The 13,212-nt window shown below is 41.7% G+C and overlaps 2 protein-coding genes across 3 annotated transcripts in view; one reads left to right on the top strand and one right to left on the bottom strand.

Annotated features, from left to right (window-relative positions):
* The window catches only part of LOC307216431 (pancreatic lipase-related protein 2-like), a 195,371-nt gene extending 188,226 nt beyond the window's left edge, over window positions 1-7,145 (top strand). Inside the window, exons 8-14 of the mRNA XM_079976726.1 lie at window positions 838-954; window positions 1,037-1,159; window positions 1,995-2,113; window positions 3,322-3,451; window positions 4,644-4,755; window positions 5,842-6,009; window positions 6,472-7,145. Of these exons, the coding sequence (XP_079832852.1) occupies window positions 838-954; window positions 1,037-1,159; window positions 1,995-2,113; window positions 3,322-3,451; window positions 4,644-4,755; window positions 5,842-6,009; window positions 6,472-6,535 (833 nt within the window). The 3' untranslated portion in view covers window positions 6,536-7,145. The remainder of the gene's footprint in view (window positions 1-837; window positions 955-1,036; window positions 1,160-1,994; window positions 2,114-3,321; window positions 3,452-4,643; window positions 4,756-5,841; window positions 6,010-6,471) is intronic.
* Window positions 1-13,212, bottom strand: part of HSPA12A (heat shock protein family A (Hsp70) member 12A) — a 320,123-nt gene that overhangs the window by 215,298 nt on the left and 91,613 nt on the right. The gene's annotated exons all lie outside the window — the stretch shown is intronic.

The raw sequence follows: 13,212 nt of genomic DNA, 5'->3' as shown, positions 1-13,212 counted from the left end.
CTCTCTCGCCCTTTGCCGAATCTCCCTACCCACCCTCTTTTTTATGCTTTGCAATGACACAACCCTGCTATGGACAAATGTTGTCTGCAATACTGTTGGGATTGGGTAGGATTTTTTTCCACTTGGCAAATTGGCACCAGCTATTTGATTTTCGCCTACCTTGTAGCAATCGTCACAACTTTGTGAGCTTAGGCATTGGGTAAGCCTTTGTTTGGATGGAGGGGAGGTTGTAGCCTCCACCTGCCCCTCCTCATTAAGGGTATCCGGGGTGTGTGGATTCTTTCTGATGCCTGGACGTGGGCTAGGGCCATGCCATGACCCCAATGGGGACCCCTCAGGGTGTCCATATTTGATGTAAGTCATAGGGCTCCCCCATTGATGGTTTACCCTTAGATGGACTCACTGCAGATGGGCAGGAGTAGAGATATAGTCTGGCTATACCCAATGCCTAAGCCAAACCACTCACATCTGTAATCAATAAAGTTGTGGCCTATTTGAACCCATAAACCTAAATACTTATGTCCATGTGTTTATTAACCACTAGGGAAGTGTGGGTCACGGAGCCTTGGCACACAGCAAATATGGAGCTTTAACAAACCAAATAGAGTCCTAACACAGAGATAAAGGGAGATAGAAAAATCTCCTTCATTACCATTCCTAATCAGGATGCAGAAGTGTCTCCCAAACTTGGGATCTCAAATGTTGTTGGACTACAACCTCCATTAGCTCCAAGCAGCAAGGCTAATGGTCAGGGATTTAGGTGGTTGTATTCTTGGACCCAGAAAAAAACAAAACAGGTTTGCTAATTCCTAACTGTATTATTTTATGTTTATTTAGGCTTGGATCCAGCTGGGATAGGTTTTGAAGGTTTCCCTGATATGGTCAGGCTGGATCCTTCTGATGCTCAATTTGTGGATGTCATACATACCAATGCTGGAAAGTTTCCCACGATAGGTAACTGCCAAACACACATGAATTTTGTGCTGAAAGTTGAAGCATGGACCAAACCATTTATTGCTCTATGAATCTGTTTCAGGATTTGGTATGTTCAATGCCACTGGTGATCTTGACTTTTACCCCAATGGTGGAAGCGTTATGCCGGGATGTGATGATAAGAATACAACACTAGTTGAAACTGACTTTGAAGGCTTAGATACAGGTAAGCCTGTCTGCATTGTTTATAGCAGTGGGCATAGTTCAAGTTTTGAAAGTGTGCTGGGGACACCAGTCACAAGTATGGCTGCTATGGGGAGAGTGCCATATCATAAAATTAGAGAGACAACCACCCTGACAACTTTATGTTTACCTTGGGAAGTCAGCTGTGTCCTACTGGTTCTAACTGTGGAGAACACATAATAATGATTACACACAGAGGTAACAGCAACACCAGGAAGGTGGTCACATCACACACATTCTGATCTCACAGAAATCGCTTAGAAAGTACTTGCACATTTTGCACCATAACTTTTTTTCTAGGAGGGCTAGAGATTTGAAAGAAAGAAAGAAAGAAAGAAAGAAAGAAAGAAAGAAAGGTCAGAGTCCAAGGCAAAGGAACCAATGAAGGTGTTTGTGGGTACCATCTGCCCTGGTGAGCCCTGATTTTAGCAGATACATGCAGAGTCTGCTTATATAGCAAGCTTAAACCAGAAAGGGGGCAACTTGCTCCATTCCATGTGTGGCTTCTAATGTATATTTGTAATTTACTTTACTTGTGCTTTCTCTGCCATATTCTGTGGTTTATAGGAAACAACTCTGCATCCTGAGCTCTAGGGTGGTGCTGTAGCATGCAAAATATGCTATTCTTACATAGAGCCTTGAATTTAGTAGACAAAATTTGATAGATAGAGCACAAAGACCACCCACCACATTTAAATGTTACATCCATATTTGTCCTGAATTGCATAATTTGTTGTTTGTTGTACCATGAGTGATGTTGGATGGGGTTGTAAAGCTCTTCACTGAGGCTTGCAGCTTTTCTTTTTTCTTTTTGGCAGAAATGGAGGGTGTTGGAAACTGTCACCACTCAAGAAGCCATGAGTACTATAGGTACAGCATTCTCTTTCCTGGAGGATTTGTTGCTTACCCATGTGAATCATATGAATCCTTCCAAGAGGTAAGCATGGTGGTCTAGTGTGATTAGATTATATCAGAATAGCAGGGCCAATACCAGACTTGGCAAGGGACATAGTGCCAATGAGGAGCCCTCCACCCCCACTCTGCAACTAGGGCAGGGCCAAGCATGTCCTACAGATCTATGAAATCAATAAATATTCTGCATCTAAATTTTATTCCATAGAAGAATTGCATTTTCAAAGCTTTACTACTAGCAGAACTCAAGTTTCAAATGTTAATCTTACAAAACTTCTATCTCACACAGAGCCCAGTATGAGACTTGAGAACATATTTTACTAAAATGTAGCTTTTCCAGTTAGGAATACAAAACACTCTGTCTCTCTTTCTCCTTCCTGCTACATGCTGAGCCAACGCCCAGAGAGAGAGACTACACATAGTTTTTGCACACACGAGCAATTTCATTAGCATATATAAACATTTGAAATAGTATCCAAACCTTGTGATTCAGTCACAACCTCAAGCTGCCTCACCTTGAGTGGAAAAAACACCAGTTCCATGGAAAAATACTGGCCATGTGCTTAAACATTCTTTACAGTAACTTGAATACAATGCATTTAAAATATCCAACATTTTATGTAATATTAAACATAAACTTGCACAGACTCCATATCCATCAAGGGTTAGACACAAAGACTTTCAGAGCAGAATGTGAGTGTCAGGCAGCCTTGAATACCAACATCTCTCACAGTAGAAATGAAGGGCAATTCAACTACCACATCCTATCAGTGCAAGGATTTCTGCTTGTGCAACAGGACTTCCCTCTCCCCCTCAGATCTGCCCTGGAGAGTTGGGGGAACCATTAGAACAGATTTAGGGAGTGTCAGATGGAGGAGAGGGAAGAATGATCCATTGTGTAAGCAGAAACCTTGTGTTGATGGAACAAGAAAGTTAGAAGTATGTTGGTTACAATCCCATGAATCAGCTGCACTCCAAACCTTGTTTACCAGGGATTAAGTTCCATTGACTTCAGCCAGACTTGCTTTTGAATACTCAGGGTTAGGATTGCAGGTATTGAGTACTCTAGGTTAGTATGGGGAAAATTGCAGAACAAAAATAATAATTCATACCCCTCATAGTTTGAGACAATGAGGCGGAACAGCAACAAAGGATACTTGAACTGACACCATAACAAATGTTTGAATGGAAAAAAGCAAATGCTCTCTTGACCAATGCATTATTTTCTCCTAGGGAAATTGCTTTCCATGCCCCAGAGAAGGCTGTCCAATGATGGGCCACTATGCTGATCGGTTCCATAATAAACTGAGGAATAACAACCCAAAGTACTTTTTAGATACAGCACCTAAGAAGCCATTTACCAGTAAGTGCACAAATTAAAGTCAGTTCAGTACAGATACACATGGGTGTCATTGCCGTGAAATCTGTTGATATACAAGACTATTTTCAGCAGTCTATGCAGTGATCACAGTTTTGGGAATCAAAACAGGACACATAGCTGTGACTTCCCCATTGTTTTCCATGCAGAGAAATGAACACGTTTTCAACTGGAATCATTTCCAAGTGCCAACACAGTGCAGGGAGGATTGTTGTGGATTTTCTTATCCCAGGTGACCTTGTACAAGCCCCAAGAATGTGTTTGAAGTTGCAAGGAACAGATTACAAAGTTCCTGGTCAATTTTCTCTCTCTCTCCAAGTGTGAAGCCTTTGATAAGAAATATAGAAAGCTGCTTTATGCTGAGTCAGACCATTGGTCCATCTAACTCAGTACAGTCTTCACTAACTAGCTGTTGCTCTTCGGGGTTTCAGACAGAAATCCTACCTGGAGACCTCCTGCATGCAAAGCACATGTTCTGTCATTGAGCTACAGCATTTCAATGTGTGAAATGATTAAAGATCACATATCAACAAGCACAGGAAGCAATCACATATGCATGGATAATATTCACCCACCTTCATGCTGCAATCCTAATTATGCATAACCAGGAAGCATATCTCTCTGACCTCATTGAGATTCATTTCTTAAACATAAAATTCCCATTCCTAATTAGGATTGTGTAATTGGGCAATGTTGATGATCGAGGTACAAATAAATGCTGTTTTTCATGGGCAAAATACATGGGGAAAGGCAATGAAATACTTCACACATTTGGGCACTGCACATTTTTCTTTTTTCCCTTTCTTTTTGCTAGTTTTAAAATTCAAGGGGGGGGGATAACTGGGCCAAATATAGCACCAGCTTCTTAACAATTGAAGAAATTAAGCTCTTCCCATACTGCAGTGGAATTAAAATCATACACCTTTAAATTTATTTTAATAATCTAAGCTTCGAACCAACACAGCAACAGTGGCCTGGATCCAAACTTCAAGTAATGAAAGTCTTGTTCAACTCGCCTCTTCCCAAATTTCTTAAATTAAAGGCTATTAAAGTAACCACGGTTGCTTTTTCATTTGCCTCAGGCATGAATGCTAAATGCATAGAATTCTTCCTCTCTATTTGCAGTTCTTGCTCTTCCTACTTTCATATCTTGATTCATTATATATTTATTGTGTAGGCTGGCTATATAATATATCGGTCAAGCTATCTGGAATGTCAGGCGTAAAGGGAGAAATGGACATAGCTTTCCAAATGAAAGATGGAAAGACAAAAGAATACCAAATTGGGAGGTATGTTTTATGATATAGTGAAATAGCAAGTTTTGCAGTTTTGCTCATACATGAATCAATTAATCATCATTATACATATTTATAAGTTGTGTGCAGATATTTCACAAGTCAGCTGTTCTGTTTATATGCTGTGATGTTAATGTACACTTAGTTTCGGTTGCCTGTCACCAGGGCTGTCTTAAGTATATGCGGCGCTGGGGTGCAAAGATCCGCCCAGTGCCCCCCCCAGGTTGCCCAATCCCAGGCGTGCAGGAGGGTGGAGCTGTCCATCCGCCCCAGCATCTCACTGGCTCAGTTGCCCCCAAACTTGTGGTGCAGAGCCGCCCGCACCAGAAGAGTCCGCCGCAGAGCTCTGACCGACAGGTGGGCTCTTCCTCGGATTCTACTCTCGGGCCCCAGACTCTTGGCCTGGCACCCCTGAGAGCTCAGCGCCTGGTTGCCCTGTACCCTAGCACCTATGGGTAAGACGGCCCTGCCTGTCACAGTTAAATAATTGCAGGTATGACAGTCCACAGCCTTCTGGTGCTCTGAGGAATGTATAGGGCTGCTATGGACACCAACAGTTTTTAACCTTAAATATGGAACCTACTTTTACTCTTTTGACTGTGCCTCTCTCTTTCTTTGTATGTGTCTTTTGCCCCTGCTCTACTTCTCTTAAAAGAAATCCTAAACAAAAACAGAAAGTTGTCAGATTAGAGAGGAAGCTGTTTCAATTTAAACTTATCATATGATGCCTAAATAACACAAACAACTAAAACAATTAAATGATCAACCAGTCCTTATAATGGAGAATGGACAGCACTGTAAAAGTTCAGAGCAGATTTTATAACACCTTGATGCCCTCTTTTAGAAGTTGGTATGTAATAATAATGTGCAACAATGTCATGGATTTATTGGGTAATCTTTAACAAGTCAGGCTTTCAGCCTCACCTGCTCATCCATCTTGAAATATATGTACGTGAGTGACACGAAATGTGAATGAGCAACAATAATTCCACAGATTACCTGACTATTAAATTGACAGTTGCAAAGCACAACTGTTATATTGATGCTCTCTAATGACTTTCATTGCTTGCCCATTTTCAGTGGCAGCCTTAACCAAGGGCAAACCTACTCAAAGCTCATCAGTGTCGAAATTAATCCTGTAAAAGCTTCAAGAGTTGAATTTATTTGGCATAAGAAGATCTTCACTTCATTCTGGGCTAAACTGGGAGCTGAAAGAGTGCGCCTAGTCCGTGGAAAGGATGGGCATGAGTAAGTATGGCTATTCTGAATGTTTTGATTTCATGATTTATACCATCAGGGGCAGGAGGTGTCGTAATCTGGGCAGCCCAGGACCTCCATGCACACTGCCCTGGCTTGTGCCCTAGAGAGGTCACTTTGGTGCTGCGAATGCAGCAAAAACAATGCAGGAGGCAGAAATTACAAGTTACCAGTCCCTGTAGTCACAGCATCCACTGAGATTCTTCAGTAGTCAGGGCCAGAGCTCCCCATTCCTGCTTTAAAGACTACTTGGATTAACAATTCTGTTGGAACAAACCACAACTTTCCAGTTGAGAAAATCATGTACATTCCTTAACTTACCAGTCTTATGCTCACACTTGGCTATCTCTGCTTCTTTTCAACATTCAGCGAAATATATTGAGGAGAGGCAAGAAAAACTTATTGGAAGTGAGAGATTTATTGACATGGTGGTTTCTGCCTTTTCTCTCCCAGATCTTTCTTTTGTGGCAGTGGGACAGCAACACATGGAGTTCCTCAAATACTTACACCTTGCTGAGCATTAAAAGGAAGCAGATTATGTATATGTAAACTACAAGAACATAGAACTGCTTTTTTCACTTGGCCACTGAAAGAGCTTGAAGGTTTGAAACATAGTTGTGCTTCTTTCTTAGTCTGCTCTGTGCAAAATCATGGTTTGTTTTTAAAACAAGAAGTCATTGTTATAATTTCTGTCTGCTTTCTAAACACATGAAAATACTGTAGACTTAAAAAATGGATGTTTTGATGTATGCTGGGAGTTCATTCCAGATCCAGAATTGAATTGATAGAGTTGATATGTCCAAATGGTGTGTACGTGTGTATTTATATGTGTATGTTTAATAGGAATCTGTTGCTCACATTTCTACAGAGACATCCTATCTCACATTTTGAGCATCAAGTAGCACAGCATGATATGTACATAACAATAGCTGCTCCAGACTATACTGAACCCTCATGCAAAATATTGTATTTAGTGCTTCGTAGAGATGGTATATTATTGTCTGTTACAATAGCTGTGTGCCTTTTAGCTGAAGATCAGGGGTATGTATGCATTTTTTCTCAGACTAATTAATGAATGGCTGCAAAAAAAAACCCACAATAAAGAAATTGCAACAACTGAGTAAAAATGTTGCTTGCTTTCTTATTTTAGTACCCGTGATAGAATCCCAAACTCTCTCTACAAAAGTCTATAAATGGTGAGAGAATTCCATCTGTTTGTTTGTCTGTCTGTCTGTCTGTCTGTCTGTCTGTCTGTCTGTCTATCTATCTATCTATCTATCTATCTATCTATCTATCTACCTACCTATCTACCTGCTTCCTTTATCCTTTCTTTCCTCATAAAGAAAGAAATTGGTGTACATATCTGATTACACATGACTAAAACACATGAGTTAGTTATTCTTTTTATCATTTTTTTTGCCTGATTATTTCCATACACACTACCCACACATGTGCCCACGGGAGAACACTTTGGTGCTGCAGATGCAGCGTTTGACTTCACCCCCAGAGGTGCACTTCATTATCTCTCAAGACAGATGGATGCCAACAACAAAATCTTCAACACAACACAATAACTACAGTCCTGCCATATTTGAGTTTCAACTCCTTCCTTCCAACATGGTTCTTTGAAGACTAGTTTCATAAACTGAAGGTCCTTTGGGACCTCTAGATTAAGTAACTTGGAGGGCACTGTAGCTTAAAATATGTTCATTAATTTCACCCTCTTTATTCTAGTACTTTAGCAACTTGGAAACATGTCAGGTATATTAGGCCACATCTTCAGAGTTACCTGCTCACTCTGCAGGTTACAGTATGAACTGTTGACCTAAAACTCCTACAAGTCAAGCGGGTGGGTGGGTGAGGGTTTCAGGGTTTTTTTAAAAGAGAGAGAAGCAGATAAGCTGCTTTTGTACATGGCAGAAGTCCAATACACGTTAATGGTTTACTTGCTTCCATTATCTGACAACAGCTGACATATGAACATATATTTCATATATATTAAAGGATACCCTGTGCACGTAAGTTCAGATATTTTGCAGCAGGTGAGTTTTGTCTCTTCAGCACATACAAAAGCCCAGCGATCAATGACTTGCAGTTGTTCCAAACCATTTAGCCCCCATCACATTGTATCATTGTGTAAGTCATGGGGCAGAGCACTGTGGGCAGAGCATATGCTACAAATAATCAATGCTAAAAATCATGGGGGCCTTCAGAGGGTGAGCTCAGTCTGTCAAAATGCAAAGTCCCCTATTACCTTTACAGATTTTGATTTGCTCCTCATCAGGAAAAACAAAACAAGCTGTAGCAACATTTATGAACATACGGTTCTTTCTGCTCCTTGAAGACAGAGCCATTAATAGCCTTATCCTCCATGAATTTGTCCAATCCTTTTTTAAAGCCATCCAGGTGGGAGTGTTTTTGGAAGATGCTGAAGACTTATGTTTTTCAGTTGGCTTTCCAGGTATTATGTTTATTAATTAGGTGGCAGTCTGGTTGAATTATGTTTTTATACACACACACACACAAAAACAAAACAAAACAAACAAACAAACAAAATGTTGCTGAGTTGTGGTTTTCAGATTTGTGTTCTTTTTATGTGTCATTGTTTTGAACCATAAGTTGCTTTTGATGGACATTTGACCAGAAAAGCAGTCTTAAAATATTTGCAATAATCTTAGCAAGAACAAAAGTATATTTTGAGAAAATAAGGTGAAGGTCCTTCCATACTTGCTAAGCAACAGGTGGAATAAGTCCCTGAATCCAAATCAAAAACAGCCGGCTGGTTTTAATGGAACTTTTCTTATATAATTTGGCAGCTTCATATTTGTGTGCACAGGTGGTGTCCTTTTATTCCTTCACACATCTAGTGACTGGAGCTACCAAAGCCTGCAATAAAATGCAATTCTAGGAATACTGCTTCTGGCTATAAGACCACAGGTGAAATGGAATCCCCTGAAAAAGAGGAAGGGTATATGTACCACCTTATCCCAAGCATATCAGTGGGGTGTGAGAATACATGTTTATTGTGTAGTGCCTCTGTACAGGATATTAATTTGCTGTCATCAAATCACAATTTTGCCTGATCTTATCCATGTTTACTCAGTTGAACTTAATAGAATTGATGTCTAGATAAACATGCAATAGGAGTGTGTTCTTACAGCACAATCCAACACATGGCTACTCAGGATGTAAGTTCTATTATTACTCCCAGGTAAGTGTATAGAGAATTGCAGCTTCAGTTTTTTTTTTAAAAAAAACTTTCTTCTTCCTTAATTCTAAAATAAAGCAACTTGGAAAGTCCTCTTTAAATACTTCAGAAATCCTGTACATGTTAGGTTTTTTTCAGATGAATGCAGGTCCCCTATTACTATGGTAGGATGTGAGACTGATGGTTTGCAAGCACAGGCTGAAAACTGACCCCTCCAAGTTTTAGAAGCTTCAGAAGTGAAAGCTGTGAAGAACAGTCAAGTATTTTTTCCAGTAGAATATTTCAGCACCTATTAAGGGAGTTGCAGCAAAACATGCAATCCACGTTTTTAAAAGGTTACTTTCTGCTTTCTTCCTTACACATTGTGGAAGCAGAATGTATAGAGTTGGCATGAAGGTGAGAGAGAGAACATGAAAGAAGGAAGAAGTATGGAATGCTGGAAGTTTTGACTTCAGTAATGGTGCTTCTTCTGTGTTTTTCCTATAAAGCTAGTTTCTTGTGCTTTCTTATTAACTGGGTTGCGATAAATTTGTGATCACTATAAAAATGCTGTTGGCTCACTTTACAATCAGAACATCACATTGATCAGTTGAGAAGAGATTCTGACTGATTGTGGTCTTCTCCAATGCCATTGCCTTGTCTTTATATACAGTTTTAATGAGGCCTTTAATCAGGAGTGTGAAGGCTTGATTTCCCCCCACAATATATGACACCTTGAATACTCCTTCCCATAGGCAGTCCTGCTGATTGCCACTTACATTCTTGATATTTTAACCATGGGAGTGCAATGAAAGGAACTTAATTCCCTTTTAAGAAAATCACACACAAAAATAGAAGCTGATCTCTTAAATATGCCAGGGGTGGGCATATTGCGGCCAGCATGCTCCTGCCCCAATTGGCCTAGAGGGTCAGGCCAACCCACCTGTTGGCCTCCCTGGACCACCTTCAGCCACACCGTGCAGCAAACACCCCCCCCCGAGCCCCAGGTGAGTGGACAATATCACTTTCCCTAGCAAACCAGGATCTTTGCTCTTACATTTATATGTAATTCAGTAATGTTGCCTGGTCACTCAGCCCATTTTATCTGTGATATGCTTGCCGTGCTTTGTGTATTTATGATAACCTTAATCAGAAATACACGTCAGTTTCTATCTTCGTACACTTTTTTGCTTTCAATAATAGCCCCCAGGGATATGACACTTTATAAAAAGACCATGTGTAGGTAGTGAAGACTTGGCTGGAGGGTTTCATCCAAAGACGGTGCGGTAAGTCACATCTTATCTCATCAAGTCAGCGCTGCAACTGATGCATGTTCACTGTATGCTAAGGCTATTGTAACAGTGGGAACAAAATCAACAATCTCCACGGGGTAGCTGTGCTAGTCTGCAGCAGCAAAAACAGGCAAAGGGCCTGTTGGTCTGTACTTGAAGACTAAGTGCAATACCAAGTTGTTTGCATTATTAATTGTCACTGTAACCCTTTTCCTTTATGTAATTATCACTGATATCAGTCTTCTCAATATATATGTGCATATATTTGTCTTCAATGTGCCATTGAGACTCTGACAAAATTAATACTGTTTGATGCCTTCTTTGGCCCTATCTTTTTACTCTTTTAAAAATCCATTTCAGATGTTTGCCTTTTGGAGCTTGGCACTTTTACTGCTTGATGCAACAGCAGGTGAGATCCAATTGTTACTTTTAATGTGGCATTGCATGATCCCCAAACTAATGTTGGTTTGCAGCAATGTGCCTCTGAGATACAGTGTGTCAGGGAAAGGGAGATGAGCAGTGTGATACACATCCCAGTAAGTCTGCTGAAGGATGCCAAATTGAAGTAATACTGTAGTAAGAGAGACTAAGTTCTTCCTTACTGCAGATAGAGAGATGGTGAGAGGGAAATTAAGGTGCAAGTTAGTGTTGGGATTTAGATCCTAATTATGTATTATTAGGAATGGGAGAGAAATTTGATTTAGTTCACATTTAAAGGTGAACCTCCCTAATCTGGATTTTCTGAAACAATACGCAAACTGAAAGCCTATGAGATGGCTGTGAAAGCTGTTAAGAAGTCTTACTTCTCAGCTTCCATTGCATCCGCTAGCTCTCGCCCGGCACAACTTTTCAGAATAATTAGGTCTTTAACGTCCCCAGTGGCCCATAGCTGTGAGGTCCTGCTGCTCCGCCGTGACCTCCCTGCCAATTTGGATACTGTAATAGAACTGGAGGCCCCTCGGCAGTCCTTGGGTCCAGTATTGGACCATTTCGACCGGATACTCCCTGCCGATGTGAACAGATTCCTCCGACCTGGAAGGCCCACCACTTGCCTCCTCGACCTGTGCCCGTCTTGGCTGATTAGAGTATGCCCAGACAAGGTGCAGGTCCCCCTGGGTGAGATCATCAACTTGTCCCTTGGCACAGGGACATTCCCAGGGGAGCTGAAGGAAGCAGTGGTGTGTCTGCTCTTAAAGAAAACATCGTTAGATCCTTTAGATCTATCCAATTACCACCCAGTTTTGAATCTTTCATACCTGGGTAAGGTAATTGAGAGAGCGGTTGCTGAACAGCTTGGTAGGTTTCTGGAGGAAACATCGGCTTTGGACCCATTCCACTCCGACTTTTGCCCTGGTTATGGGACCAAGATGGCTCTGGTCGCCCTAACAGATGATCTCCGTAGACAACTGGACTGAGGCAGGTCGGGACTGCTGATTCTTTTAGACTTGTCAGCAGCCTTCGACGTGGTTGATCACGATCTTTTGGACCACCACCTTGCTGATGTGGGGAGGGCATAGTCCGACAATGGCTGCGTTCCTTTATCTCAGGTCGGGGACAGAGGGTGGTGCTAAGGAAGGAGATGTCGTTGTGGCACCCCTTGGTATGTGGAGTGCCGCAGGGTGCAATCCTTTCCCCAATGCTTTCTAACATCTTTGTGCGCCCCCTTGAGTCAGCCTTGGACACACTGACCAGATATCTGGAAGCTGTGGCTGGATGGCTGCATAGGAGCCTGTTGAAGTTAAACTCTTCGAAGACAGAGGTCCTCTGGCTGGGTCGGGATGGCATGGGGTTGGGGGGCCAACTCCCATATCTTGCGGGGGCTCAACTTGTGCCAGTGCCTTCTGTCAAGAGTTTGGGTGAAACCTTCGATGCCTCCCTCTCCATGGAGGCACAGGTTGCAGCTACTGCAAAGACAGTATTTTTCCATCTCCGCCATATCAAACAGTTGGTCCCTTATCTTTCCCGCCCTGATCTGGCCACAGTGATCCATGCAACGGTCACCTACAGGCTTGACTACTTTAACTCGCTCTACGCGGGACTGCCCTTGAAGTTGTCCCAGAAACTCCAGCGGGTGCAGAATGCTGCGGCGAGGCTCCTCACAGGGTCCTTGCCATGGGACCACATTCACCCAGTGCTTTTCCAGCTGCACTGGTGGAGGACAGGGTCAGGTTTAAGGTGCTGGTTTTGACCTTTAAAGCCATTTGCGGCCTAGGACCCTCATACATATGGGACCGCCTCTCCTGGTATGCCCCGCGGAGGACCTTAAGGTCCATGAATAGCAACACTCTAAGGTTCCAGGCCCTAAGGAATTCAGATTAGCCTCATTAAGATGAATGTATTGCCTAGAATGTTATTTTTGTTTCAGACTTTACAGGTTGTGGACAAAATGGACTGTTTCAAGAAGTGGCAGAAAGACATATCTAAATTTGTCTGGCAGGGCAAAAAGCCCAGAATAAAATTTAAGATATTAACTGATGCAAAAGACAGAGGGGGGTTTGCCCTGCCGGACTTAAGACTTTATTATGAATCGGCAGCTTTCTGCTGGTTGAAAGATTGGCTACTTCTTGAGAATACGGACATTTTGGATTTGGAAGGGTTTGATAATAGATTCGGTTGGCATGCATATATATGGTATGACAAGGTTAAAATTCATAAAGGATTTAAAAACCATATCGTTAGGAAAGCATTGTATAATGTTTGGATTCGATATAAGGA

Source organism: Podarcis cretensis, assembly GCF_951804945.1.
Source record: "Podarcis cretensis genome assembly, chromosome: 5".
In the NCBI taxonomy this organism is placed as follows: domain Eukaryota; kingdom Metazoa; phylum Chordata; class Lepidosauria; order Squamata; family Lacertidae; genus Podarcis; species Podarcis cretensis.
The sequence above is the reverse complement of the archived record's forward strand: the minus strand, read 5'-3'. Positions and strand labels throughout refer to the sequence as shown.